Source organism: Poromitra crassiceps (genome assembly GCF_964638095.1).
Source record: "Poromitra crassiceps genome assembly, chromosome: 5".
Taxonomy (NCBI): Eukaryota; Metazoa; Chordata; class Actinopteri; order Beryciformes; family Melamphaidae; genus Poromitra; species Poromitra crassiceps.
Window position 1 is genome coordinate 39,193,275 of NC_139642.1, and position 24,305 is coordinate 39,217,579.

Below are 24,305 nucleotides of genomic sequence, written 5' to 3' on the forward strand. Positions count from 1 at the left end.
ACATACATACATACTGTAACAGCACAGGCGAGGCTGGTTTCGAACCTGAGGTCTCCAACTTACAAGCCCAACACGTTAACCATCCGACCAAAAGGACAATTGCTTTAGCCAAGGACCAACGTGCTTCCTTTATCCATCCAGACCCAGGATCGCTACAATACATACATACTGTACATACATACATACATACACGTACGTACGTACGTACACACATACACGCACGCACTACACACACACACACACACACACACACACACACACACACACACACACACACACACACAATACATACATACATACATACATACATACATACATACATACATACATACATACATACATACATACATACAAAACTTGCATACATTGCATAATAAAATGGTGGTATTTACGACTTGCGCGCTGGGAAGCAGAAGTTTCCCGGGAGCATTTGAAGGCAGCAGCAGTTCGCCTGTGCTCAGTAATCTCTCCGCCCAATAGAGGGCGTCCCTGCGCCTTGAACAGAAAGTGGGGATGCCTCCTACCAGAACACACTCCCCGTTTCCCGTGAAGCTGTGAAAAGGGAAAAGCTTGCTTCTCCTTCTTCTGTTTTGTTGAACACTGTCAAAAAGCCCATGCACTGCGAGCTTTCTCTGCCACCACGCAGCGCACAGGACAGCAGGCTCAGGATGCTCTCCAACAAGCCTCACGTCGGAAACAAAGTGGCAGGCTATTTGCTTTTCCTCTCATTCTGTAAGTATACCGTACTCACTTACTTTCTAATCCTCATGTCAGCGGGCTAGGCTGGACAGCTATGGGGGATATATGACAGACATGCGGGGTAAGCTTGTTGACTTGCAGACGGTAAACTGAATTCACGCACAAAAGCTGAACCGGTGTTTGGAAAGCGACTGACGTTACTGCTGTTCAGACCGTGAAAAAACATAGAAGCAGCTTCGTGTATTTCCATAACTGTTTCAGAAGTGTGGAGCCATGATTCTTCTCAACTTCCCGAGGAGTTGAAAGGCGAATAATAACACCCCCCCCCCTACGTGGGTAGCCATGTGGGCTATGCAGAGTAGTGTCTGTAGCGGTAGCCTAAATGTTTGTACTGTACTTCCAGTTAAACACGGATTTAAATACACTTCATTTGCGATCTCCCCCCCTCCCCCCGACCTCTCACTCGAGAAAAGCGGCAGCAGCCTGACACATCGGCGTTTAGTGGGAGTCAAGCCTGCAGGATTTGACTGTGAAAGCTGTGCAAAATGCAAATTCTATTTACTTCTAGATTTTTCATCGTGCAAAGTGTAATTTTGTTGTTTTTTGTTTGTATGTTTATTTTATGGACATGCATTTACATTCAGTGGAGCTTGCTGCTCCAATTCGAGCAGGTAGTTTCGTATCTCAATTAAGTAGGCTGTGAGTCCATCACACTTAATTGCTACAGTGATTTAGGTTTCCTGAGTTTCACAAGACATACTAACGGATGTTGCAAAATCGGACCTCACAAGGTAGCAAGGACAGAAAACTAAACATCTCTATACAGAATATATTTAATGTTGTGTTGTGTTGTGTTGTGTTGTGTCGACTCGTGTGCATTGAGCTGGGTGACACAGTGTGACGGCTGCAGCTGTAGAGGGGATTGCAGTGAGTGACCAGCAATGCCATGGCCCACTGTACCATGAGAGTGTTATGAATAGAGGGGAGATGTGTGCCATGGCCCACTGTACCATGAGGGTGTTATGAATAGAGGGGAGATGTGTGCCACGGCCCACTGTACACCATGAGGGTGTTATGAATGGGGAGATGTGTGCCATGGCCCACTGTACCATGAGGGTGTTATGAATAGAGGGCAGATGTGTGCCATGGCCCACTGTACCATGAGGGTGTTATGAATAGAGGGGAGATGTGTGCCATGGCCCACTGTACACCATGAGGGTGTTATGAATGGGGAGATGTATCAAATAAATAGTGAGAGCTGGAGCGCCTGCCTTCCTGCGGCTGACATGCACAGAGTTTTGCAAACATTGTAGTAGCGCAAGAAAAGGGCACATCCAAATGGACAAACATCATTGGGGGACAATACAATGCTGTCCTGTAAAATACATAAAAAGACAGACAGTGCAGGTGACTACTACAGAATCTATCAAACTGAATCTATGGAAGATTAATTACGGATCCTATTGACTAGTAGCCTGTTATTTATTGTAATTTGTAAATTGCAGTTCACTTGGCATAATCAATTTTATAATTTGTTTAGCCTGCTCTTTACTGTATGTCACTCTCTGTCCTACCTTCCTCCTGGCATGTATCTGATCATGGTCCTGCCTGTCTCCTATTTATTTAGCTTCATTTACCTTAGCCACCATGAATATTCTGGGAAGGCAGCGGTGTTTGTTCCATATTGTCTCGGTGCTGCAGCTCTGACCCTTTCATCCTTACTGCTGGCTGGGGCTCAAAACATTGAAGGTCATTCTATTCTTGCACGCCTTTTATTTTCAGTCACTTCTGGATAACGGTGTCGCCTACATTCCTGAAATGCCTGAAAATGGTGTGCATTAAAAAAAATATTAAGTTCAGTAAACCAGCACAGCTATCCAAGGAAATATATTTAAAAATATATCTGCTGAGCTATAGCACATGTTGATTGTCTGCTGAATTGCACTGACTAACCCATATATTTCAGTTGTGAGTCATAATATGAAACCCAGTCTCTTCATTTTACACATTTGAATGACACTTTCTAAATAAAGCACCAAAGACAAGTGAAGAAGTGTATATTGCCTTGCCCTGTGAAGAGATGCTACCGTATGCGCTGTAATGGGCCATGTTATTATAGTAGTTAATGTCACCTGAAGGGCACATCACCAAAGTGACATATCACACAATGTCTGGCTCAGCACACTGTAAAGTGATCAGAATTAATGCTGAGAGTCTTGGAAAGAGACTGGCAATATATATGTAATCTAATCAGATATAATCTAATCGGAGGAAAAGCAAGACAAATGAATAAATTATTCATGCTGTCTAATGTCACCGTGTTTGTTTACTTGTCGTATTATTATTTTTGGTTAGTTCAGTCAGTGGCCAAATTGTAGCCGTATCTATCTAGTACCACTGGAGTGTAAATGTATTATGCAACATCATAGGAAGTTTCTAAGCCTAAGCATGAAATAAACATGCATTTGTTCAGTTCAGTTCAGGTGAGAAAAGGAGTCTGCACTCTCCAACACAGCCAGATCCTGGGGGTCAACTTCAATGCCAACCCTACTCTTCCTCTCAAACCATTGGCAAGTTACTTTAGCCATAAAATATATGAGCATTTCAGCTCAATTATAGCTAGGTCGCTTCTTTCTTTTTTTTTACGCACGCACGCACGCACGCTCACTCACTCACTCACTCACTCACTCACTCACTCACTCACTCACTCACTCACACACACACACACACACACACACACACACACACACACACACACACACACACATTATGGAAAAACTACTGTGCCGATTTTCATGAAACTTGGTGGGAGGATGTAGCAGGGGCCAAGGAAGAACCCCTTAGATCCGGGGCGTGGCAAGGAAGGGGGTAGGGCTAGGGAAAAGGGCCCATAACTAGGGATAGGAATGTCTACTGTCCTCTAGAGAGAGAGTGGTGTCAGCGGAGGACCAAAATGCGTGACTCATTAGCCAATGAACAGCCAGGAAAGGGTCTCGCGCTGCTTTTGAACAATAAATACTTAAACAATAAAAATAAACAATAACAGAGCAGAACTTCCTCAGCTCCGTTGTGACGCGTTGTGACATAAAACGCGTCAGAACGGCACGCTTTGCCAGAGGAGGAAATGGGAGATCTCTGTGAGGTAAACACAGAGAGGTAAACACCGGGCATGTGGTTATATTACCGAGATTATTAATGATACAAAGTGGGCTGATTTAGGGCTGCTCGATAAATCGATTTTGAATCGTAATCAAATTAATTAGTTAGGACGATGTTAAAAAAATGAAACTCGTAAAATCGATTTTTTTTTTAACTAGGTACGGTAATTACGTTACGGCGGGGCGGCTCTCTCATGTACGCATGCTGCTACTCGTCCCTTCTCGCTGCTGTAAAGTCTCTCTGGAGGCTGTGACTACTGCTGGCTACAAAAGACCGCAGCAATGAACTTATTTCAACACCTCCCAAAAGCACAGTGTGTGAGCACTGAGCAGCGTGTTGCACTGCGGGCTGTGCAAGAGAACGATTACCACAACACACACGTGCGCGCACACGAACAAAGACGTTATCACTGGACACTGAAATGTTGCCTTTAGTTCACATAAAAACACGTGAGGCCACTGAGTAACGTTACCAGGACTCACCTCCAAAAGCGCAAATCCACCAGTGTCAAGTGACTGCAGGTTAGCAAGCAACAGCCAGGAAGTTAGGCATAGCAAGTTAGGCTAAAAAAGAGCTCTGCAAGGCAACAAATGTTTAGACAAGTATAATAGTATAAGAAAATCGAAAATCGAGTTTTGAGAGAAAAAATCGTCAATTTAATTTTTAGGCAAAATCGAACAGCCCTAGGTTGATTACCGGCAAAGCCATCCTCCCCAGGAGTAACCTTTGACTTGTGTTGTGAGCACCGTTTCTCTTTGCCAAAGCAGTTGATCTGTTCAGCATACTCTGATTTTCAAGACTTTCCCCCTTGCAACGTTATGTTGCATTTTTTGTGATCGATGACTATTTAGCATCTTTCAAACCCTTTTAGTTGCCTCATGTTGCTTTAAAAACTAACTTATCCTATAATAAGAATGCGGAGTGTCTGTGTCTGAGTGTGCGTGAGTGTGTGAGCAGATTTGTGTTCAGCCCAGCTATGCCATTTTACATGCGATCGGGCTGAATCTTTCAGGAAGTGTAAAGAGCACCCCTGCGGGTGACGTAAGGGAGCCAGATTTTTTAATTAGTTAATTGGGGCCAATGATGTGATGTCACTCGAGCAATGATGACATCATCTGGTGACATCTTCACTTCACGTTGTTGCTGTGCTGTACAAAACCTTATTAAATGCATAAAGGACATTCGTGAGTGCTGGCTATTGCTGTTTTTTGACATCTTCACTGATGACATCACTCACTGATGACCTCATCATTGAGTGCTCGAGTGACAGCACTGGTGACATCACCAATTATATACATATTGTGATATCATAAGTGCTTGAGTTCAAGGGAGAGGGTTAGGGACAGAATGTAGGGCAACAGTGGATGGATGAATCCAGAAGGAGGTGGCAATGCAACTTAAAGGATGCAAACTGCCATAAAACACCACAGAATTTATGATGAATTTGAGTGTGGTCTGGAGGCTTTGGAGACCACTGTGTTCCAGACAGGGCTTAACTCCCAGAGGGGTCTAACTCCCAGGGCGGATCTAACTCCCAGGCGGAACCTTAAAGACCACATGAAACAGGTCTCGGAGAGGGTCGGTGACGTATCCGACTGAAAACAAATATTGCCTGAGATGAAAGAGGGTTGAGAGGCGGGCCATAGCCTGTCGATGATTTGATTTGACAATTCTTGGGTCTGGAGTTGGTGTTGGCCAATCCTGGCACTTGTTCTGCCCTCAAATCCAGTGGGATTCAGCATGTTCGTTCTACCACTACGCAAGTGGGATCCGCAGAGAACCGAGGAACTGGCTGCCTTCGCGCGTACTGCTGTTTCAAAGCCGCAGCAAGAGTGCTGCCTGCCGACTTGAAATGTCCGAGGGGCCGGCCGGGGTAAGACCCACGGATGTTAACGTTATTCAGGGAATGTGAGTTAACGAGCCAGTTGCATGTCTTGTTAAAGTCATTTTTTATGTTTCCTTTTTTCATCCGTGCTCTGTAGACCCATTAACTCATTGAATGCCAATGACGACAGCTGTCGTCAATTCAAATACTGACGTAGAGTGCCAATGACGACGGTTGTCGTCAATTGCGTTTTTTGACGGTGGGACGTGGATCAATGCCTGATACATCTCTGGTACAACTATTGTAGCTATTGGAGGTCTATAACCTATTTTACAGAACCCTTAGGTGGCGACAGTGCTCTCCACATAACAGAAAGGCAAGGAAAAAACAAAGAAGAAGTCGTTATGGAAACGGAAATCGCATCGCATCCGTATGCATCGATATGCTGAAGCACGTTACTGCAGCTGTGCCTGCAGCAGCCAATCTGCTCCCACAATTGAGCCGCTCTGTGTCGGTTGCGACAGCACATCCGCACATCCACACCGTGGAGTTATTATTCTCAACTGGAAGCATCGTTGCCGGTGACAAACACACGCGGAACGCTGTAAAAAAGCTGCACCCTTCACTGTGCGCACAGCAAACTCAGCAGAGAGCCACCACAGACAGGAGGAGGAGTGTGCAGTTGAGGCGAGGCGGGGCGGGGCGGGGCGGGGCGGGGGGGGGGGGGGGGGGGGGGCACGCAGAGCAGCACGCAACACCCAGACAGACCCAGGCAGCAGGACAGGATTGACAAACGCAAGCCAGAATATCCGATGCCCACCAGCAGCAAATCAAGACCAGCAAGAAGCTGCAACCAGCAGCGCACGCAGGGGCCAGCGCTGCTGGTTGTAGCTAAAAATATTATTCTGCCAAACAAAATTCCCTGGCCTAAACTGTTTTATTGAAGGAAATTATTTTTGAGGTGTGACTACATTAGAAAAGATTAGCTTCAGAGTCAGTCTTGAAATGTTTAATTTCACAAAAGGCCAATTATCTCAGCTTCTAGAAAAAAATTGCTGTTTTTGGATGAATCAAGCTATCTTCTCCGGCTCATAACTAAAGAACGGAAAATGGGATCAATAAACTTTTTTTTGCAGATGATAGAATAGAGTCTCATCGTTCTTTGTGCGTGTTCAGTGTTTACATAGTAATATCACACAATATTCTGTGGGCCTCGAGAAATCACTGAAAACGCTCTGAAACTCTGGCACTGGGAGCGTCCGTTCTCCAAAAGTGGCTGGCACTCAATGAGTTAAAGACGGTTTAAATCCTGGATTTGAGTAACAAGTAAATCAGACTGCAGCCATCTGTCGAATGAGCAGATAATTATTTTTTACTCAATCACTCATCCATGCATGAATCTTAAATTATTGTTTTTACATGATTGACAATGACATATGTGTTATATACAGTATAATAGAGTTCCTTTGACAAAAAAAAATCCTAAATAAGAGTTCTTTGGAATTATTTTGTAAAGCATAGTACCTGCAATTATATGTGTATATTTTCTCTGCCTCTTTAAATTTTGCTGATATACAATCAGGACAACCTGATCCCCTCACATTGTTTTGACACGTTTCATTGGACTGATACTTTTGTTACAATGGCCAAGTAAAATGAGTAGCGTGTCAAAAAGATTTCAACCAAACAAGTTTTCTGAGCTTTCATCATGTAGATTAAGTACAAAAAGTTCATTATGCAGGTTGAGCATGGTGGTTCTCCCATCAGCACTCGTGACATCATGTAGTAGGGTGAACCCCCACTCCCCCATTCCATACTGTATGTCTCTGTCTCTTCCTCTCCATGGTGCGCCATGGAAAAAGATTGGAAGTTTGCGGCAGATGTAGCGGAACGTATTGTGAACTTGGATGTATTCCTGTAGGAAGCTTTGTTTCAAGCCAAATGTTGCATTTTTAATCCTGACAGGAACTGGGATGACAGATGAGAATGCATCAGTCTACACATTCTGTACGCGTCCGTCTGTGTGCTGAACCCGAGATTTGGTTGGATCAGATGTTGACAAGAATTGACATATTGACATATTCCTGAAGTAGACATTGCAGTTTGGATTCACTCACTTTTGAACACAGTTTTCTCAGCTTGAGTAATGGGTTTAGATGGCTGCTCAGTCCGCGTTGATGAAACATGAGGCAGTGAAATGGTTAAAGTTATATTTCCCATATTGCATTGAAATACTTGCTGCTTTGATCACAAAGCACAGGCTTATTTCTTTAAAAACCATATGTCCTGTGAGAGACAGTGCACTTACATGATGGTGCTGGTTTTACACTAATGGGATGCTTGATTAGAAACAAATGAATAGGGCTTCTCTGTATGATTATATGATTAGGATTTTAATTGGGCAGTCTTCTGCTCCTCTAAAAGCAACTCAGAGATTCATGAGGGTGTTTCGATCTCAGACATCGAAACATCAGTCTTCCTTTTGAAAGGAGCGTGGAAAAAAACCAGTAGCGCTACAGCTGGGATTGTAATTTTGGACTATGTGATAAACACTGGCATGCATCCCTGTTGTTTTTCCTGGTGCTTTCATTACTAAAATAATTAGGTTCATCACATTGTTCAAGTTTGATCTGATATGGTGTTACTCCAGGCTGTACACAAGTGTTTTGAAGTGACCTCTTTTGAATAATTTAAGAGGTGGTTTTCTGTGCAAGCAACAGGTAGTATTTATTTCTGACCAATTTTCTGCAGATTGGGTCATGAAAGGGGAGTCATTCCTATGTTCCCAGGGTCCTATGTCCTACAGATTTATTTGGCACATAATGGGAAGATGACAAAGCGTCCTATGTTGCCAGGGTCCTATGTTCCCAACTTCCCATGTTCTCAGGGCCCTATTTACTGTATGTTCCCCAGCTCTATATAGCACATAATGTTCCCCAGCTCTGTATTCGCTTAATATGACATGAGCTAGGGCTGGTTTAAAAAAAATCTATATATCAATATTGAATTGATATTCATTTGAAGGAACTGATATCGATTCATAAATCCCAATATTGATCTTTTAATACACACGATTTCAGACGGAAGCCCGTCTTTATTGTCACACGAACACACTACAACACATGCATGCGGCCACTACACACACTCATGCTGACGGTGGCCGGTGAAATATGTCCTCTGCATTTGACCCATCCAGGCTTGTCCTTTCCTCCAGGGGGCAGGCCAGGAGCAGTGGTCGCTATTTCTTTCCAGCGCCCGGGGACCTTCATTGGACCATCATTGGACCAACTTCAGATGTTGTTGTCACTGGTCGGATGATGATCTTCTGCATGTTTTTAGTGGGGGGTTATGTACGGAGGAACCCCCTGAGGGGTACGGAGAGAACATGCAAACTCCACACAGAAAGGCCCTTTCGACGAGATAGCCCACCTGGGCAGTAGGCACTGAAGATATGGGGGGGTCACAACTCCAGTGCCCACAACGTCCCAGGTGAGAATCGAACCCAGGACCTTCGAGCTGTGAGGCGACAGCGCTTACCACTGCCCCACCGTACCCACAACCTACAATGCCTTTTCCTGTGGATGCTTGAAGCTTTAATCCCGTTAGACTTGCATGGTTTGGTTCTTAGCGCAACGAGATCTCGTAAACATCTGTAAACGTTATTGTATAAGGTTCCTTACAATTACAACATTAGTTCTCTGAGACTCTCGTCCATTATAATCCAAGCAAAATTGGTATTGTAACTGAATATTAAATCGGAAATCGAATCGGGACCTTGTGTATCAGAATCGTGGGCATCAGTGGTGATACCCAGTCCTAACATGGGCTGTTGTGGGAACTCATCAAAAGGGTTATTTTTTGTTCCCCATCCCCAGCACTGCTGTCACGGCTCTCAATATACATCCCCAGCACTGCTGTATGGCTCTCAATATACATCCCCAGCACTGCTGTATGGCTCTCAATATACATCCCCAGCACTGCTGTATGGCTCTCAATATACAGTACATCCCCAGCACTGCTGTATGGCTCTCAATATACAGTACATCCCCAGCACTGCTGTATGGCTCTCAATATACATCCCCAGCACTGCTGTATGGCTCTCAATATACATCCCCAGCACTGCTGTATGGCTCTCAATATACATCCCCAGCACTGCTGTATGGCTCTCAATATACATCCCCAGCACTGCTGTATGGCTCTCAATATACATCCCCAGCACTGCTGTATGGCTCTCAATATACATCCCCAGCACCGCTGTATGGCTCTCAATATGCAGTAATAGGCCTTGATGGAACTTATCAAATGTTTGGAGTCATGGAATCACCAAAGGTCATAGTTTAATGCTTCCTTAGGTGAAAACTAGCCAGACGTTGGACCCTGGGAACACAGGACTTTGGGAAGCTAGGACCCTGGGAACCTAGGACCCAGTGAACATCCCATGAAAGGATACTTATGGAGAGTATATTATTTATGTTATCAAAGATGCCGATTTGTATTAGACTTTTTACCACAATACTGTGTGTGTATCTTTAGACCTTATAGTCGATATTCAACCATAGGAGCAACTTCTATCAGTGGTGGACTATTCCGAGAAGGCTTATCTTCTGCTTTTTAGATTTTCTGTCTTTAATCAACACTCTTGGTCGCGCTGTGATGGCTACTTCAGAGACAGAAAATAAATGTGACTACTCAGCCCTATCTTCTAATTCTTCTAATTAAAGTCTGATTTAAAGCTGACTGAAGTTGGAGTGCAGGCTGTTGCCAGATTTGATATAGACTGCTGTGTAAATTCATTGCTGGTGTTTTGATGTATTGATTTGAAATCTTGGGAATCCTCTCGCTACGGTTTTCTTGTCTTGGAATCGATGGCAATATAATTGGATAGAAGCTCTTTGGGCTCTAATTACAAACTTGGATAGATGAATGTTGTAGGCTACAGCTCAGGATCCAGCATAGACTGGTGTAGGCTACAGCTCAGGATCCAGCATAGACTGGTGTAGGCTACAGCTCAGGATCCAGCATACACTGGTGTAGGCTACAGCTCAGGATCCAGCATAGACTGGTGTAGGCTACAGCTCAGGATCCAGCATAGACTAACCATGAAGAATTAGGCTGCGAGGTATCTTTTTAAATGCTTCCCAAGTCCCAACTAACCTTTTTCCAAAGTTGCTTTTTGAGCTTCGCCTTTTAATGGTAGCTTTTATTTAGAGGAGTGAACTAGCCCCATGGCAGAAGGAAATGGTCTGTGGTTTGCTTTAAAAGTAAGGGTGTTAAGGTCCTTACACATCGGGAGCGTTTTTTTCATGCGATTAATTTGCACGTCAATAATATTTTCCGAACCTATATCAGTCAATGCAACCGTGCATACCAACGGCGAAGTTTCACCCAGCGTTATTGCGGTGTTTATTTTTTCGAACCACGGTCGATTTTTCAGAAATTCGCTTCCGACGTGTACACATCTGTGGCTGTGATTGACAGGTGGGTCAAAACTCGCATCGCAATTTCGTGCCGTATATTCGCATCGCTCTTGATGTGTAAGGACCTTAAGGGTACACAAAAATCACAGTTCGGTACATGTACGTACCTCAGTTTTTTAAAGTCAAGGTTCGTTCGGTTCATTTTCGGTACAGTAAGGGGGAAAATGACAAAATATTAAAATTGCTTGTTTATTATGAACTTATATAAACATCAACAGTTTATACATTTTTATGAACACTTTTATGTAGTGATCACTGGTGGTTAAGATGGGGTGGCAGTCAGTCTCAGTCTGACAAAATATAATTGTTAGAGTACAGCCAGCAAAACCCAATGGAACTGATACGGGTACCAACCAACCCCTTAATATGCCCCAGGTGGGAACTCGGATTTATTTAAATTTGAAATGTTTTCAAAATTCTGTACAGCTGCACCGTTTAGTACAGTTTCGGTACGGTATGAATACACGTACCTTTACACACCTATTTAAAAGGTTTTGTTGCCGTTTGTATCAGTGCCTAAAATCAAATGATTTTTCTCCTTCCCTTCTTTCAGTTCACATCAACCTTGCCACTGGCAGCTCAGGAAAAGGCTCACAGGTAAGGAGGATTGCCTTGGACATTTAGTGATTATTTATTTATCTATTTGTTTGTTAATGTTTATTTATTTATTTATCTGTATCCTTTTCCTGTATGCAAATTGGGCTGAAACTTTGTTTGGTGCTTTCTAATTACTATGCTTTTCATTTCCTGGTGGTTTCCTTCCCTCTGTTACCTCTGTCCTTACCTCGCCTTTATTACCTGAGCAACCTCAGGCCTTTTTCTTTTCTCTTTTTTTACAGATTGATCAATGGCCTTTAGATCAAAAGTTTCATTTGCATCGTGATACAAATCCATACCTTCCTTCTTCTCCCTCAAGGGTCAGATGATTTTCTTGCTGTTGCATTTCTAAGTCTGCAGTTGCTCAATAAGTAATTAACATAGTTCAGTTGCTCTACTTGTTATTGGCGTGAGAACATTTTGACAGTAAGGCTCTGGGCAGAGGTGCTTAGCATCACAGAAATGGGAAATTACCGTTTCCCATTCCTGTACCCCTTACCTTTGTCACTTTTTCATCTAGCTCATTGTAAAATGATGTTAGGCAGAAATTGTCATCGATGAAAAACTGCGGTGCAATCTGAAGGAAAGAAAAAAGAAAGACCCTCAGAGAGCGGCTTCTCTCTTTCGCATTGCATTTATTCAAAGTGCACGCCAAGATATCCATCACTAATTTGAACTTCAAAGGTTTTAAACTTTGCTTATCTGCTTCTTCCTGGAGTCATTTTTCTTACTACATCATTATTGTCATCTTAAAAAGACGTGCATGCTCCGTTAAAGTACATTCTCTTAAAGGGGTCCCCCCCCTCCATAAAAAGGAAGATTAGGGACAGCTGTGCCAAAGTAATGAATATCAATCAATTCACATCCATTCAGGAGCAGGGAAAGCGTTTAGGGAATGTAAATGAAAAATGGAAGAAGAACAGCGTTTCTGAAAGGACAGAAACACAATCAAGAACAAAAAGCCTACAAAAATACGTCAACCCCGTGGTACTCTATAGCCACTCCGAGTGCCGGAGCGCACACTGGACTGTACATCCGCGCTCTCGTTTCAGTGTAGAGCATCAGATTGGATTTGAATCAGTCCAGACCAGTGGGTAAAATTTGACAAGCAAGCTTTATTCACAAATGGCATGGCAACTAATTTTTGGCATAATGACTCCATGGTAAGATGCCCCTCTTCTTGTGGTGAGAGAGGAGGGCATCTGCTCAGTCTAGGATAGAGAATCCTCCCGCCTGTAGGGAATGAATTCTTCAGGAGTCAAGACGTTGGTGGTGGACTGGGGAGGTGGTTGGGGCGAAACACAGCTTCAGAGGATACGATCAGCCCAGGTACAGCAACCACTGAGGTGAACGATCAGGGAGGGAGGATGATGACATGCTGACCATGGCTATATGTACTGCCACGTCATAGACCTCAGCAGCAACGTCATAACAGACGTCATATTGACAGGGCTGATTGGCTATTGAAGATGGGGTGATGAGTCAGGAGACACACGTCATAACGGACGTCACACTTGACTTATGCTGAGAGCTGATGACTATTGTGATATGAGGTAACATGGCTGGTCCTCATCTTGAAACTAGGTCGAGACCAACATTTACGAACGCACCCAAAATCAATAAATATCCCAGGCAGTCGGCAGAAAAATAGGGCACGAAGACATCCCGCTGACTTAACCTTGGAGCAAACTGCATGGGCCATAGATTGGTCAGCAGGTCAGTTGGTCAGTTTGGTGCAGTCAGAAGCGGTACAGTTAGCATAGATAATCTTGCACTACAAAAGAGAAGATGTTTCAAACACCAAGGCCCGTCATTATTTGAATTTGGACAAAGCTGCATGGACGTCTATAGTGGGACATCAGCAATACTGATCTAAGAATGCAAGCAAGCAACTGCCAATGAGTTGAGTCCACAAAAAAGCACGGCACATTGAGGTGGCAAGCAAAAAAAGGGGGGTGGGGGCAAAGATTATGGTATTTTCTTAGGGAACCGTGGCAGTTCAAAACATCTCTACTAGCCTACATTGCCTACTTTTATGAAATTCCTCTGGTATTCCTGTTTATGCAAGAACCAAGGGAGCAAGACATACATATATTAACTATGCACTATGCATGTGAAGGGAGGAAGTTGCACACTCATAGCCATGTTCCAACAAATATATTTGAATAATTTACCAACTTTTCGACATGAGTCTTCTTCAGGGTATTGAACGCAGTATGCAATTTTTTTTAAAATATATATTTCATCATACAGTTATCCCTGAATATTGTGGTTCATTCATTATTGGCTATCTAGTTCTTGGTGTCAGGTGATCCAAGTTGTGTCATGTCATTTCCCCAATCATTGCCTCATCACTCCCTTCCCAAGGAGAGACAAGAAATTATTAAAAGAACATGTATTCATCATTTACCACTGTTCTCATTCTTGGGCAGGATTCCAAAAGACGTAGCTCAGCTTTGATCAATATTTGCTGCAAAAAGCTTGAGGGTAGCCTATGGCAGCTGCATCAGTAGACATCACACTGTATTTTTCAAGTTTTCTTTGAACACAGACCATGACTTCCATGCCTCCCCCCCTCCACTATATCCTCTCCTTTGAAGACAGCCCCGGAGCCTCTGATGACTGGCATCAATTTTAAGTCCGAATGACGCAGAGAAGTTGGCACAGGCAGGCACAGGTGCCGAGACCATCTTCTGCTGCAGGGCTTATAATAAGCAGCCTAAACGGCTAGTGTGCGCCTCCAACACTGCTAATGTAAAGCACAGGGGCCCTGATCCTCTGCACTCAGGATTCACAGCAGTGTGAGTGGATGCAAGAGCACTAACACACACACACTGTGAGAAATTATTGACCAACTCCCTGCAGAGCGTCCTGCAAAACCCATGAATAAACTTCAACTTGTTAATGTTCCTGTCACTCCGCCGCACCACCAGGGCCTTGTCTCGGTCCACAGGGACACACTCAGAAGAAATGGCAGGGCCCCGAGTACAACGCTTTTTTACACCAAAAGAGTGAACACGTGCTCCGCTTCGCTTTCAGGCGACGTTCCCAAAAGGCAGAGAAAAGGCAACACGGTTTAACAAGATTTACTCCATGTGCAAGAAGAACACAGGCAGCCACAAGATCCAAGTGGAGTAGAAGCAATTGAAAGTGCTGTTCCAGGATCCGCTCTGTGATTCATTGAATTATTCCAAGTGTTTCTCAGAGGCTAAATGGTGGCTCCATAAAATTATATAATAATCCAAACATTTTCTCGGCTTTGTCTTCCGGCTGTGTTCCCAGAATAAGAGGATAAAACGAGATTTGCTCCAGACAAGAGGAACACAATCAGACTTATTTCAAGGTTATTTCAAATGGTGTCCTCGTAAACGTGTCAAGCAGACAAGAGACCTCTTCTTCTGCCTGTTCTTATCTGCTGCCGTGACCTAATTGTAAATCTGCCAAAATTATTGACAGCCGCAGTGTCCCACTTAAAGCCTTGATCAATTCCACCACCCTTTCAGAGGGTAGCAATTGTTCTTTGTCTTTTTTACTTCAGCTTCCTGTAGATAACAATCTCAGAGTGCCATTTGTATGCTTTTTTCTTCTTTTTTTGCTTTCTGCCTAAAGGTCCTTACACATCGGGAGCGTTTTTTCCGAACCTATATCAGTCAATGCAACCGTGCATACCAATGGCGAAGTTTCGCTGAGCGTTATTGCGGTGGGTCAAAACTTGCATCGCAATTTCGTGCCGTATATTCGCATTGCTCTTGATGTGTAAGGACCTTAAGTCACATCAAAACAGATTTATTTCCCCATGCATCCCCTCAGCTTGTAAAGCTGCTGTTTCAGATGGGTTAGGACAATCACACTCAAAAGGAGATGACTGGGTCTGATGTTTTATCCCTTTTAACTTTGAGTGTTTATAGAGCTGAACAGTCACGTGACGTCTCCTGCCCGGAAGAGAGTTCCCCATTCATTCTCTCCATAGACATTTCAAAAAATCTTTATATAACAAGTTTTATGGCTGGAACCAAGCCAACCAGTGACCTACTGAATCATGAGTGACCATAAACATTTCACTTGGACCAAAAACAAAAAATAAAGACAGGGAAAATAATCGAAAAAAATTCAAAAAAAATTCTTTATTTTTTTCATTTTTCTTTTTTGTAGGCAAACGCTGCTTTGTTTCATGGAGCAGGTCTCATGTAGGCGCAGAACGTATGTGCTAGTTGCCCATTGGCTGTCATGTGTTCAAATGCAACTATTTGGCCCCAACACAGGAGACGTGAGGTGGCGCATCGGTCGGGCCAGAGTCCTGCACGGGTCCAATTTTGCAAACCCGTGCCCGCCCGGCCAGACCCGTCAATATAAGACCCGTGATTATCTCAAAATCAAAACCAGCCCAGCCCAGACCCATTAATAAAAGACCCGTGCCCCGACCCGTTACCCGTGGTTAATCACACAGGCTACAAACACAGTCGCTCACTTTGAGCCAAACCAAACTGCCCCCGTTTCACACAGGAGGCGAATAGCAGTCTTTCTGGCTGAGAGACTAATCGCCTGTAACATTAGCATTCGCAGCTGCTAACGTTAGCTCAGTCACAAGCTGGTCAGCACTTCTATGAGACAATACAGTGTTGTGCAACAAGAAGACTTACCAAATATTTCCCATACATGTCTGGTATAATCCACACTGCCTTTATGATCGCTGTTCCGCTGACAGAAATGCACTTTTACAACGTCCAACTAACTTTAACTTCGACAGCAGGACTTGCACTTTCCTCATTGTCATTATGGAAACGACAGCGTCTCTAGTCTAACACGTTGTTTTGAATGTTTATGTTGTGCAGTCCGTAGCATCAAACAATGCAGTATGCAGCATACTTGAACATGTCGGTTATGTAGAGAAACAAAGCGTAAAACTGTTTGACAGGGGGAAAGTAGCCTACTGCAAATCTCTCCTCTTGCCTCTGTCTGCCTAGTTACCGGACTGACTTCCGCCAACAACACACACTTCCCACCTCATGCACGATATTACCATAAGTGACTGTGAATTCAGTCTGAGCCCAACACAAAAACATACATGACTACGTTGTTCTCAAGCACTGCCCGCCCGCGTTTAGTTAATTTTTACCCGTGGCCGTTCCCGTGAATTTATAGATGTATATTTTTTTACCCGTTACACAAGCTTTTTGCGGGTAACCCGCAGGTACCCGACCCGTTGCAAGACTCTGGGTCGGGCTCAGTTCTCCTGGTGCGTCTTCTTCTGATGTTTAATGGCGGTTGGCAAACAGCATTTTGTGCATTACCGCCACCTTCTGGATATTAGCAGTCACAAAATATTCTCTTCAGTGTGAAAAACAAAATGACGTCCACCCAAAATACTCCAAATCATAATAGTGTCCATTCTGTCACCCAGACTCACTTGTCTGGGTTTTATCAAATGCTTCCCTCAGTATATTGTCTAGATCAGGGGTGCCCAATACGTCGATCGCGATCGACCGGTCGATCGCGAAGGTAGTGTGGTAGATCGCATGGCATTGATGGCATTTTTTTTTACATAGTGCCGTAGTAAGGATGGATGATAGGCTAATAGGCCCATTTTCCACTTGATTGACGTACAGGTAGCCAGTCAGATCTCATCTATACTGCGCATGCAAAAGTTAGCAGCCTATCATCCATCCTCACTATGGCATTTGCCACTTGATTGACGTACAGGTGCGCCAGTCAGATCTCGCTGTGGCAGCCAAGTTTGTATATATATATAAACAAATATGTTTGGTAGATCACTTTGACTTGGTCATTTTAAAAGTAGCTCCCAAGCTGAAAAAGTGTGGGCACCCCTGGTCTAGATCTTTCCCAGTTACATCCACCACGTCTAAAAACCTCCTGGCAGCGTCCAGCACCATCTCGATTCTCTCTGTCTTCCCCGTCACATCAACAGCACAGTTGATCACCATGGCAATGAAAGCCAAAAATCTCCTCTTTTCTACACAGATAACGTCAGCTCGATCCGTTTCCTCTTTTTTCTCCGGTTCCTTCTGTACAACCATCCTATTCCTTTCTTCATTTCTCTCCCACCCCCATCTCTTAGCAGCTTCCACATATGACATTCCCCTAGTTTCTCTTATCCTATTCACTTCCTTTTCTTTCTTTCTCCTTGGACACTGCACAGACCCTGTATAGTGATTTCCCTCACAATGTAAGCACTTAGCTTGTTCTTTCTCAGTGCACCTCTCTTCACTGCATTCCTCATTTCCACACCTGCCACACTTTCTCTCTTTATTACATACAGCAGCCACATGCCCGTATACTTGACAACAGTAACATATCAAGGGAGCTCTTTCAAATGGTCACACACACACATAATCACAGTACACTCTCTCTGGCAATTCACCATCAAATGTCAAGCACACAGATTCACTATCCTCCTTTTTCCCTTCATGAAATCTCATCAATCTCCTTCCATCTTGTACACCTTCAACCTGCAAAAAAACTTGAAAGTCCACTGACACTGGCACACCGCTTACCACACCTTTCTTCCATGTTTTGGCCCCGAGCGGGAAGCACTCCACACGCACACTTGTCAATTTGACTCTCGCCAAACGAATGGGTTTTCAGGGCTTCCTCCCTCTGCTTTTCTGACACACATTCAACTATAATCATACCACTCCTAGTTATCCTTATCGATCACACATCACCAACTCTTCTTCCAATATACCTGCCTACTGCATGTGGATCTTTAAAAACACCGTCCACCTTTTCCATAGCCACTATTCCAACAATGAAGGACTCCTTTTTCTTCACCCCACCTTCCTCGTCTGAATCACTTAATTCATGATCCTTCTTCCTTTTCTTCCTCTCAATTCCTTTCAAATCCTCCTCAACTTTGACCTTCGCACATCACTTCTGATTCACCCTCGGGACACCATTTCCTCTGCGCCAACCACTCCTTCATTTGCACAACAAACTTTATTCTTCTTCTTTTTCTTCGCCATCCTATCCTAAACCCAATGTTTTAAATACAAAATTCTAGAGTTCTCTTTCTGCGTTCAAACAATCCGCCTTCCGCACTCGTGTCTTGGGACCCACTTCCCACAATGCACTGCTCCAAACTCCCACCTCGCTTGCTATCCTTCCTGGTGCGTCTGCTGTGGCTTAACACGACTGTTATATGGCAGGCTTCCGGAAAGCTAGCCAATCAGAACAGTGTGGGCTCATCAGAAGGGGGACGCTTAAAGAGACATGAGCTAAAACAGCTGGTTTTACTTTAAACACAACAAATCAAGCATTCACATAATCTGAAGTTAAACTATTCCACCTTTCGTCCGCTATACCGACTTGTCTATATGTCACACATTTTCCACCCGTAGTTCAAAAATTCTGAAAATCCGGTAACCTTGAATAATCCCTGCCGTCACGGAACAGAAAGCTAATGTGACATGATGGGTCACTCCGTACCCTCTGGGAGTGACGGAGGCAAGGCAGGAAGCCAGCCTTGCCTTTCATGTGAAGGGCTGCCAAATCAAAGGCAGGGTATCAAAGGCTTGTCTTACCTGTCCTTGATTACATGACAACAATTATAAAGTCGCTTCAGCATTGGTCTTGACGAGTTTACAAATGTTCCCCTCTGCAGTCAGGCGGGCCTTTTTTCTGCTGCGGCGCTGCCGTTTCCTTCTCTAAGGTTACACGAGAGCACTGGCAGATTTATTGGCAGACCCAATCTCTCTGTCTGTCTGCATCAGTATAGTGGAGCATCACTCGTGCTCAGATCAAAACCACTCAAGGGATGGTGAGACTAACCCTTTCAGATGCCCAGTGTGGAATCGTTGCAATTCCTTTTTGAACACCCACCCGTGGGTTTCTGGACCCCACTGAAAATGGCAGACGACCTGCTGTCAAATGGGATTAAGGCAAGCCCTACCTGGGTGCAGCAGAAGAAGCATATAAAGACCAGAGAGAACAATTCATCTCTCAGTAATGGCGGAAATGATGCTGGCCCTGATCTGAGTGCTGTCAGCCACTGACCATAAAATCATTTACAGGGGGAAGATTTGTAGCCCACCATCATGTCACCCAACTGTGGAGGTTTTCCAAAGTGCTACCCAGGAATATGAATTGAAAACTCTTTTGTTAAAGGTACAATCCACGAATAACGAGGACAATGTGATGTCACACCAAGATATTTCCGGCAGAGCTACATTGGAGTTTGATAGCAGAGATTTTTTCAGCTATTCTAAAACATCAGTAGGAAAAGGTTTTGGTGTCAGCCCCTCTGGACTCACTATTTTGACGTTCAGTCATACAGGGTGAAATCCATCATAGACCGAGATACAAATTGATCCACAGACGGGGACATTGGTAGACCACAATGCAATACTGCCATAAGAGGCAGAGATGACGGACGGACATGTCACAATGTTTACAAGCTAGTTAAATAAATACAACAAGCTAGCCAGCTGTATTTGATTGGAAGCAACAAGTTATCTTCGGTTGCTCAAAGCCATTCTGGAAAACGATCTCACAAACCGAAGTTCAGATCAGTTATGTTTATAGCCCCTTATCACGCAAGCAAGTCTCAAAGGGCTTTACATACTGTAACATCACCACAGTATCTACTGCATCTACACACAACATACTATAGATGATATGCATTGCAATACTATACAAATACTGCATATCTTTAGACTGTGGGAGAAACTACAGTAGGGTGTACGGTGGCGCAGTCGGTAGCGCTGTCGCCTCACAGCTAGAAGGTCCTGAGTTCGATTCTCGCCTGGGACGCTGTGGGCGCTGGAGTTGTGACCCCCCCATATCTTCAGTGCCTACTGCCCAGGTGGGCTATCTTGTCGAAAGGGCCTTTCTGTGTGGAGTTTGCATGTTCTCCCCGTGCTCCCCAGGGGGTTCCTCCGTACATAACCCCCCACTAAAAACATGCAGAAGATCGTCATCCGACCAGTGACGACAACATCCGAAGTTGGTCCCCGGGGGCTGGAAAGAAAAAGCGACCACTGCTCTTGGCCTGCCCCCTGGAGGAAAGGACAAGCCTGGATGGGTCAAATGCAGAGGACAAATTTCACCGGCCACCGTCAACATGAGTGTGTGTTTGTGGCCGCATGCATGTGTTGAAGTGTTCGTGTGACAATAAAAGACGGGCTTGTCCGTCTGAAATCGTGTTTTTTTTTTTTTCGTGTTTTTAAACCCGAGCACCCGGAAGAAACCTACGCAAACACGGACAGACCATGCAATCTCCACACAGAAAGGACCCGGATGGAGATTTGAACCCACAACCTTCTTGCTGTGAGGCGACAGTGCTAACCACTGAGCGTGCTAACCACTGAGCCACCGTGCAGCTCAGTAGAAGTCATAGAGCAGTAGAAGAAGTAGATCCAGGAGATCCAGCATAAAAAGTAAATTACAACAGCTCATCAGAAAAAAGAAAAAAATACTCTGATGCACTGAACATCATAAATTGCCAACAACAATGAAGTAGAAGTAGAAGAAGAATATAGCGTGTTCCTTTTAAGGCTTTTGAACACACACTGAGATATCTTTCTTTAGACAAAGCTTGCTGTGGATCTGATTTAGGGCCGTGCACGAGACAAACATGCATGCGCAAACAAACAGTCGCACACACACAGACACACACACACACACACAAACAAAATCCATTTAATTGGCAACATTTCACAAGCCAGTCAATTCGTCACAGTGGACATCTTAATTCATTTGCGTGTGACAGTGACAGTGCAGTGATTTAGCAGTCGTCCTCTGCCTGAGAGTGGAGTTGTGCTACTGTTGAAGAGACTGGAGTGAAAGGCTGCTGCCGTCTCTTGAGCGTCGCTGAGAAGTCCTGTAGCTGCCACTCTCTGTCACTCTACTGTCACAGCCTCCATCTTCATCTCCACAAAGTCCTACACCGATTATCCTTACTTTCCCATTTGTTTATTGAAATTTGCTTCCTATTTTCCCCTAACTTCTCCTCTGAATTGACTATATGACTCTGTATTTATATTTTGTATTATTATTATTTCTAATGGAATATATGATCATTCTGTTCATCTGAGATGCAGTTTGCCTTCCCCTTCAGCGGAGGAAATAATTTGCACAGGAATTGTGTAAGATGAGATGAGACGGAAACCTGGTGGGCATGACTAATGCTACTGAGTCCAATTAAACTGATGTCTTGTACCCACTGAGTTAAATCACGCTGATAGGATCTTGTCTGTCTACGCATATATTTGCCACTAGCTCTGATCACCTGGAAAAAACACAGAGAGCTCGAAACATGCGCAGATCATCGCTCTCATCTGGGAAGTTCTACTTTGCCCTACTTGCTGTTATTCAAATGCCTTCGCTGGAAAAAAAATGTCAGGACGCTCTATTAGAGATGTGATGTATGTCGGAGGAAAGGCTGGAAGTGCAGGAAACATTTTAAATGATATGTAGTTATGACAGTTGTAGGGAGCCAGTCAGCAGCACGGAATGAGCTAAGTGAATTAATACTGTATTATTTAAATGGGTAGCGCTCTGAATGTGCTGAAATAGGTTGGTTGCACTGGCTCGCTCGCACAACCGCCACCAAATCACTGTGATTCCCTGGCTGTAACCACTGTACCAACCACACCCAACTGAATTTACCACTTGGGTAAGTTGTGCCCTCCGACGGCTGCCAAAGGATGTGGAATGATTGTTAGTCTAGATGAAGTCGCAAATCAAAACAGGCCTCAGTTTGTCGTTATCTATTAATACTCTGCTGCTCTTGCTGCTCTAGAGTTCTGGAAACAGTGAGAAACTTGCACATTCCTCGCTGTCACCCAAGACTGAAGGATTTCCTTCTGAAAGATGGAGGGGAAGAGACAGCTCTTGAAAGTTTGCTTGGCTTGTGATTGATTTAGTCATCCCAGCATGGTCTGCTGCCTGCGCTGACAGCTCTGGAGGTGGAACACTGTTCAATGCCTTAATTGAGCCAAATGCTCAGAGCTTCAATGCTGCAGGCACAAAACCCACACGATTAGGAAGGACTAATGACGTGCAGTATCGCCCATTATTTCTCCAAATAACCCATAGGGGTTTCCACATTTAGCATCGCTAAGTCTTAATGAGTGATTAGGGAGTGGTATACTTCACACAAGTCCATTTGAGTCAGTTCTACATCTTCTGGTGAAACAAAAGTGTTTCTATGTGGGTCATTATTTGTCATGTTTGAACTGCTTGTTGCAATTATTAAAAATGTCCGTCTGTCTTTTCCTTTTCAGAGCCAAGATGATTTGCATGTCATCTACAACAGTCAACTGGGTAAGTCTGATTCTCCTTTACATTGTGTAGCAATAGCAGCCAAAACAAAGAAAAACACGAAAAAGGAACCCAATATCAGTGTTAACGGTGTTGCTATCATTGCTATGAATATGAAATCTTGACACGGAATATGATGATTAAATGTGAACTTCAAAATGCTATAATGAACATTTATTTTAATTTTCTGCCTGATGTCAGTCTCAAAACAATTCATCTTTTCCCATCTTTGAAATGTAAGAATCGTTTAAACGTGTCCATAAATAGAGGCGCCTCCCCCTTTATCGATTTGACAACCAGCAGGAGTTTCATAAGTAGAGCAAATCAAAAGGCCTCATGTTTGCCTTTCATGCTTGGGGGGGGGGGGGGGGCTGAGCTCATACAGAATGCTCAAACTCACAGTGGTTTTCAGGAGCCTGCAGAGGAGTTTGTAGCCAACATGTTGGACCTCTGCCTGTTGTTCATTCAGCTGGGTTACCATAGAAGCAAACGCACAGTCGCACACAGAACCAAGTTCATACAGTAATGCTCTCATTTGGCACCTCGGCACAGAGACGGAATACAAACAGACAGCTATCTGAAAAAGGGAGCTGCACTATCTGGCACTGCCATAGTAATTCCCTTTGTCACACCGGCAAAGCTACGGCCGCCTGCAGAGAATATTGTTTGTGTGCAGAAATTCTAAAGATGATGAAATGAAAGCTGTACTGTACGTTGAGGCAGGGACTTTGTTATAGGGATTCTTTGAACAGCTAAAGGTAGAAGTGATTTATTTTCAGGAAACGTTTAGTCTCGCTGGCCCGCCTCCTCTCCCTTCCGTCCGAGGCGTCCGGCGCCGCAGGTCTCCATAGTGGGATTGCGATAGGCGGTGCTTAGCGGCAGTGCCCTTGGAAAATAGTTTCAAACAATCCAACTTGCCGTTTTCAGCGTGTAGCAATGAGCTAGCGTGTCGGTTTCTGCCGTTAGCTTGCTAGCTAGTTAGCGTTGTTGTTTTCACTGAGGCGGCAGTGGACTATTTACAGCAACACACAGGGAGGAGGGAGCGGAAGCCACTCTGATTGACATGGTCGGAGCCAATGACAGAGCTTCTTAAGCGGGGAGCGGAAATCCGACAGCGTCTGAAACCGACGCCTCCAATGGGAGAGCAGGGGAGGGTTTATCCCAGTTATGGAGACCTGCGGCGCCAGACTCCTCGGACGGAAGGGAGAGGAGGCTGGCCAGCGAGACTAGGAAACGTTTGACCTTTTGTGTGTGTATGTGGCTCAAATGAT

The 24,305-nt window shown here is 44.2% G+C and overlaps 1 protein-coding gene across 1 annotated transcript in view; it reads left to right on the top strand.

Annotated features, from left to right (window-relative positions):
• Positions 1 to 610: 610 nt before the first annotated feature.
• Positions 611 to 24,305, top strand: part of b3glcta (beta 3-glucosyltransferase a) — a 79,604-nt gene continuing 55,909 nt past the window's right edge. Inside the window, exons 1-3 of the mRNA XM_083637768.1 lie at positions 611 to 732; positions 11,714 to 11,757; positions 22,998 to 23,037. Of these exons, the coding sequence (XP_083493894.1) occupies positions 615 to 732; positions 11,714 to 11,757; positions 22,998 to 23,037 (202 nt within the window). The 5' untranslated portion in view covers positions 611 to 614. The remainder of the gene's footprint in view (positions 733 to 11,713; positions 11,758 to 22,997; positions 23,038 to 24,305) is intronic.